Source organism: Parasteatoda tepidariorum, chromosome 9 (genome assembly GCF_043381705.1).
Source record: "Parasteatoda tepidariorum isolate YZ-2023 chromosome 9, CAS_Ptep_4.0, whole genome shotgun sequence".
Taxonomy (NCBI): domain Eukaryota; kingdom Metazoa; phylum Arthropoda; class Arachnida; order Araneae; family Theridiidae; genus Parasteatoda; species Parasteatoda tepidariorum.
The window spans coordinates 60,901,380-60,908,489 of NC_092212.1; the positions used below are offsets into that span (position 1 = coordinate 60,901,380).

General features: G+C 28.4%; 1 protein-coding gene across 3 annotated transcripts in view; it reads left to right on the plus strand.

Moving 5' to 3' along the window:
* Nucleotides 1-6,638, plus strand: part of LOC107455224 (uncharacterized) — an 11,598-nt gene extending 4,960 nt beyond the window's left edge. For all 3 annotated transcript variants that reach the window (XM_043045748.2, XM_071184761.1, XM_071184760.1), the window contains 3 exons: nt 42-251; nt 871-977; nt 2,960-6,638. In XM_043045748.2, the coding sequence (XP_042901682.1) occupies nt 42-251; nt 871-977; nt 2,960-4,718 (2,076 nt within the window). In that variant the 3' untranslated portion in view covers nt 4,719-6,638. The remainder of the gene's footprint in view (nt 1-41; nt 252-870; nt 978-2,959) is intronic.
* The last annotated feature ends 472 nt before the right edge of the window (nt 6,639-7,110 follow it).

The following is a 7,110-nucleotide window of genomic DNA, read 5'->3' on the forward strand; positions in this document are numbered from 1 at the left end:
TTAAAAATATCTTTTGTTATTTTTTGATGCCTCTTTTATAGAAATTGTTTCCATCTGAATGGCCTGCTCGTTTGCTTACAATTCGTGATATTGAGAATGATAATCGTAAAGGATATGTTGTTGAAGCTAGAATTCCTCTTGCAACTAAAGAAGAATTTGAAGAATGGCTTAAAGCTCACGAAGTTATGTCACAAGCGTCATATGTTCTCTTAAGAAAATATCCAACAACTACTAAAAAGTTGTCATATAAGGTGAACTATACAAATTTTTATTTTAAAAGCAAAATATTTTATCTAAATATACAAGTTTAAGGCAGTTACAGATAAACTACGAAGAATTAGTTGTCGAATAATTACTTTAAACCTACTTATGTACGAATAAAATAGCATTTATTTTCTAGTTTACAACCTTTTTTCTTTCTTATTTGTTTTATTCGCATATTTTTCTTAATATTCTAGGTTTCTATAATGCTGATGTGCATTTCAGAGAACAAAGAAATTTGTTCTTTATAAAGTTTCTTACTTAATCTCGTTAGATGTATTAGAACGTGCAATCGGCACAATATAAAGATTTTTTATTATACTAAACTCAAAGGATGTCATTTAAACCAAAGAAACTTCAGCAGATTTTTCGTAATAAATTTTAAGAAACACACCTGAAGATACAAAAAACTGAAATGTATGTTAAAAGTAAATATTTCTTGCAATTTCATAAAAATGTTGAAATTTAAAAAGCAATTATAAGTTGGGTTTTTGAGAGTTATTTTTTCATTCAATTTAATGCCAATCACTATAATGTAAGTTCACAAAATATTATTATTTTTTGTAAGTAATGTTCACTTTTTTTATATCCTTGATATATTTTTAATAGGCTGAATATGTTTGTATTAATGGTCCTGCCCCTGACCGTCATTCAAAGAATGAGTCAGCTTGCCCTGCAAGATTACTTGTTCGCATTAGAGCTGATCCCAAATTCAGGTTTGTTTTATATTATCCATTTCAATTTTTTAAAGTGAAATTAATTTCATTAATACTTGTACAATGTTTTTATTTTATATTTCATTTTTTTAAATTTAATACTGAAAACAAAGCTGCCAACAATTTTGATTTTTTTTAAAATTTTTTCCTTACTACAATTTATTTATTTTTTTTTTTTTAAAGTGGGAAGCGTTTAGTACTTAGGTTATTTTTTTCTTATGTTTAAATAAATATTACTATTCAATAATGAACCAAGTCCCATTGTAACCACTTTTTATATATTAAAAAGTTAACTTCAAGTTTATTAATTAAGAAAATACTACCGTTATCTGAAATTAATTAAATATAAATATCAATTATTATGCATAATTTTTATAATTAAAATTTTAAAAAAATAATTAAGTCAATTTAATGTCACTTGAAAATATTGCTGTCGATTTAAATTTATAGTTATTGATTTAGTGTATTTTTCTTCTGATCAAGTGTGAGCAGATAAAAATGACTATATAAACATTTATAAAAGAAACCTTTAATTAAATAAAAATTATGATTTCTGATTATAAGTTCATAGCATAGAATTGTCCTGTTATGAACCTAAAGTTAGTGAACTGTCTTTCAGTTACTTTTAGAAATTTGTTAAAAAATGCTAGTGCCATGTAATTTATGAGTTTATTCTTATCTCGCCCCGCCCTATTTTAGGGCATACGAGAGTTGATACACACACAAATCATACATTAAAAATACGTAAATCTCTAAAAGTTACATCAACAGTGAATATAAAAATCTGAATATCTAAAATAATGTTCAGTACAATTCTATAAAACAAGTTAAAACCAAATAAAATAATAAAGTAGTAAAAAGGTTAAAAAAAAAAAAAAAAAAAAAAAAATCACCCAAAAACCAATAAATGTGAAATGCCATGTAATTTATGTAGAAATCTAAAATTATGTAAAATAATATCAAGTTTATGCCTCATAAATATTTTAGCAATCTATTCAACATTAAAGTATAACTGGTAAATTTAGCAAATGGAACTGTTTAAATAATTTCCAGACATTTCAAGTAAGATAAAACCAAACTTTTTATTTTATTTGAATTAACTATTAAATTGAAAAGTTGTTCTAAGTATTCTATTATACCAATGCAGTAAAAGTCTGTTATATGCTTGTCTTTCTAATCAAATACATATATTTTAAATTAAAAAAAAAAGAGTATAATAATGTGTAATAGCTTTTGATGTCATTAATTATACTTAATGTAAATTTTAATTGTATGTTGCCAAGAAAGGGAACATTATAGATATATGGTAAAAAAAAAAAGGATACCTCCGTTTAAAATGAGCCCTGGAATAAATTTTTTTCTTTTAGAAGAGGAAGTCAGCCACCCACACGCTAGCTTTGTAAACGTAATGAGTAAAATTTGTTAGTAGTGAAATGTAAAATGTTCTTTTGTGTTTTATTTTCCTGGTATTGGTACCAGATATAAATAAAAAAAATTCCCTTTTTCATGTAATTTTGTTTGCTTTAAGAACACAAACAAATGTATTAGCTTCAAAAAAATGTGCAATAGCAGAAGGCTAGCAATCGCTATAAACATATACAGTTTTTGTATCTTTTAGCATTTTGATGACGACATGGAAACTTGTGGTAATAGCAGATTTCTTGTAATTTGCTACGAACTTCTACTGTAATTAAAAAAAAAATAATAATTGTTTACATGGGTCAATGATATTCAAAAGCACCTTAAAAATATATAAAAGCATTCCTTTTCTTCTCTGAGGTGTATTTTAAATAATAGCATAATAAAAATTAATACACTATGAAATTTTATATTATCTTTTTCCTTTTTTATAATTTTATTATTTAGATTATTATTCTTGTAACTTAAAACAATAATAATATAAAAAATAATAAAATTCTTTATTTGTTATTAATAATTTTGCAAGAAGATGCAAATGATATGAATGAGTATTTTTCTTTTAGATTTTCAAAGACTGCAGATGAAGGTCAAGCTTCAGCAGTGATTGGCTATCCATGCAACGTTGTTCTTTACCACTTGCACAACCACAGCATTGGGTCCAATTCCATTGAAACAAAAACTGTGACTGCAGAGGAGATATCTACAGTAGTTAAGCAAAAGTTTAACGAGATGTTTAAAGGGGGATACACTCTAGAGCAGGCTCTGGAAACTCACAAAAGAGATTTACTCGAAGAGTACACGGATGAATATGAAGAGGTTTTGAATGATGCCTATGTTTGTCCAACTATGGATTGGCTCACCAATTTTCATGCCAATTTTCTGGAGGAGTTTGATTGGAATGATACTAAAATAGCAAACATCCTGAAAGACGAGATTGATGATATCAATGCATCCAAAGGAAGCGCTACCATGGTTACAATGGATGACAACATAATTGTAGTTTTGTCAACACCATTGATGCAGAGAGCTCATTCCATGAAAGCATCGGGTGAAGTTGTGTTTGTAGACAATTCGGGATATTTAGACAGGTGTAAGTGTTACGTTTATGTCCTCACGGCTTATAGCATCACAGAAGGACTGCCCCTGGGCTTGGTCATAACGACTTCTGATTCTGAAGAAATACTCTCAACTGGTTTTAAATTACTTGCAGAAATACTTCCAGAAAAGGCGTTCGGTTCTTTCGGCAGACAGGGACCAGAGGTGTTTTTGGCTGCCAATAGCGAACCATTACAGAACAGCTTAAAAAAGGTATATCCGGAAAGCGCTGTTTTATTGTGTGCCTATAATATGTCGCAAGAGTTATGGCGGTGGCTTTGGAACCCCGAGAATGGGATTGAGGAGCAAGATCGTTGCATGCTGTTTTCGCTTGCATACAAGGTTATGCAAACTAAAACTGCTGAGGAGTTTAATGAACGGACTAATGCCATAATCATGAATGAAACAGCTCAGAAGTATGAAAACTTCAGATATTATTTTGAAGACATTAAAAATGTGAATGACCAATGGGCTGTCTGCTTCAAAAATGAAATTTTGGACAAAAATAAAGATATTAGTAGCATAGAAATGGCAAGCCATGTCTTAAAGGACAAAATTTTTCTGACAAAAGCTTACAATATCTTACAGCTTTTAAAACATTACACTGATACCATGGAAACGTACTATCGGCAGAAAATAATTCAGTGCATCAACAATTCTTTGGAGAACTTCATACTGTCGTCATTCCAAGCTGAAATGAGAGAAACTTCTGATCTAACTGTTAAAAATGTTCCATCTGGACAGTATGAGATTAAGAATGTGAAAAGTGAAAGATCTTACTACGTCGATATGAATATGTGCGTTTGTTCATGCACGCTTGGCTTGAACGGCGCACGCTGTAAACACATGTATGCTGTGTGCCTATCGAAGAAAAGTGATTTCAAAACTGCTGTTCCAAATGATGATGTCATCAAAAAAGAACTGTTTTGGATTGCCACTGGTACAATAAAAACTGGCTCATTTGATACTCAAATGGATGATGATAGTGACACAGAAATGGCATCACCATCCAAAACGACTCTTGATGACAAAGAATTGCAGCAAAAAGAAGATTCAAGAAAGATTTTGGAAAGGGTCATTAAGAACATAATGCAAAAGTACGATTCAAACCCTGTCGAATTTCAAAAAGCGATCGTCACTGCTGCTGTAAATTATCAGAATTTAAATAATGAAAGAGAGATTCTGCTAGCGCTAAGGAATTTTGGCAAACAAAACGTTTACAAATAATCTCTGCCTCAGTTATAATTCCAAGTTGTGTATATCAGTTATAAAGTATTTTTTGTTTTATTTTTACTTTCTTTTCCCAGTACCATGAGTCACTAAACTTAAGAAAGTCAGTATATTTTAATTTATGTAACTTGCTTCACGTTTCATAATGAAAGTTTTTAATGTGGATGCATTATGCATAATAATTAGGTGTATTTTATATTGGTTTGTACAAAATTACTTATCTGTTTTCTTCTGATAAAAACAATAATAATTACAGAGTGACTAATTTTAAATATCACTCAGCAAATTTTACTGTTTCCCCATAATTATATTTAACACCCTTTTATAAATTAATTTGTATGAAAGTTGACCAGCATTTTCTCAATGAATAAACTATAAGAGGGTGTTAACAATTTGAAGGAAACAGAATGCTTAACTTCTACAAGTTAATTGCAGTAAAATTAAATTAGTAGAGTTTTATATTTTGACAAAATTTCTATTTCATTATTTAGCAGTGATTATATATTTTTCTTTCATAACAAAAAATCTAAAGAACTTTCTAAGATTCATCATGAAATATATTAAAGTAAATATTAACTGTTTCTAACTTATGTGACAATAATTCTTTAAAAAAATGGGTAAAATATCTGCTATTTTCTTTAAAATTAGGTGTTATTTTATACTCTTTTTACTTTGCAAAATAGGACTTTTTGAGTTTAATTTTTTCTTTTACATTTGCAGGATTTTCTTATTTTTTGTTATCCTGCAGATTTATCATCTAGTTTTAAAAATGTTGATAATGAAGTTCTATTTTGATTCCTGTGATGATCAAGGACTGACAAAAGTTGTAAAAGTTTTGGAGCCAGTTTCTAGAACTATTGAGACTTAATCGCATTTGCAGAGAAGTAAAAAAACTAGCTTCTCATAGATGTGCTTTACTATTTTTTAGTAATCATATGTGTATCTTTTCACAGTAAGAGAGTTAAATATTCAATTAAAAAATCAAATTTTGCAAAAATAAGGAAATAATCTTTTAAATTGTATTTCTCATAATTCAATGAAAGAAACTTTGAGATAAAATTTAAAAACTGATTAATTTTTACTTTTTTCTCTCTAATGAATTCTATTGCTTATAATAAATGTGAACATAGGTGTCCATGTGTTAAAAAAGTAAGTTAGTCGCCAAGGGTATGTTCTTTTCTAGTCACCTGGGCGACCTGGTGCTTGAGATTTGTTGGTCCCTGATGATGATATATCCATTTGACTATTGCAGAGCTTGGTGGGAGAAAATCCTAAATGACATTTTTAAAAGAATTCAGATTGCTTATATTTCTCTTGGACTGCTTTATTTAGTCGAGCCATAAATTATTGAATGTAGATTCATAGTGGCAACAAGCAGTTGATGACAATCGTAGAAAGCTTTTTATTTTGGAAACATAATAAACCAAACGCTAAGATACAAGCAGATGAAATGAGTGTTTGGGATAGAGATTTTTCTAATTGGAAGCTTGCAAACAAGAAGTAAATGAAAGGCATTTTTATTTCCACAAATGCAAGAGTTACTTTAAAACTTATTTCGATAAATACACAAAAATGTCATTTGGAACCTTCATCCACTCTGATCTTCAATTTCTAAGTCATATTTTTAATATTTGTTATCTTTTATTCATTTTTAATATCAAATTTGAATGCTATAAAGCTGATAAATTCTACTTTATTGACTAAGAATGAAGTGAATTAAGTGAACCATGAATTAAGTGAACCATTCACGTAATTCAAGATTAGTACAAATTGTGCGGAGATCTTTTATTTGCATAATTTTTTTTTAAAAAAATATCTGTGAATCATTTATATATTTCAAAGCAAGCTGTAAATTTAATTAGTGACTTTTATTGTATAATTTTTTTTGTTTATTAAAACTATATGTACAAAATTCAATATCTCGACCTCTATTTTCTAGACACTTATTTACAATCATCAATATTAACCCATTCTTTCAAAAAGAACCCTTTTTTTTTTCATTTAATGTTAGTGATTTATAGCAAAAATTTTATATATAGAGGAAAATATTTTTTCTCTTCCTGTGTTTAGGATATCAGGGATCTGTCTAGGTTTTTCTGAGAAGTACCTATTTTGTGAAAATTTAGACATAATTAGTGAAAAATTAAAAATTATATTAAAAAATCAACACAAAAATATGGATTTATCGTTTCTTAAGGGATTTAAATTTCAATTAATCAATTTTCAATAAAATTAATTTATTAATTTTCAATAAAATTTTAGGAAAAAGTATTTCCTAAAATTGAATTTGTGAAACTACCGTTTTTCCTAAAGTTGAATTTGTGAAGGTACCGCTAAACGGTAGTAAATTCGGCCTGGACAGACATTTGGATATACAAACGTTAATACA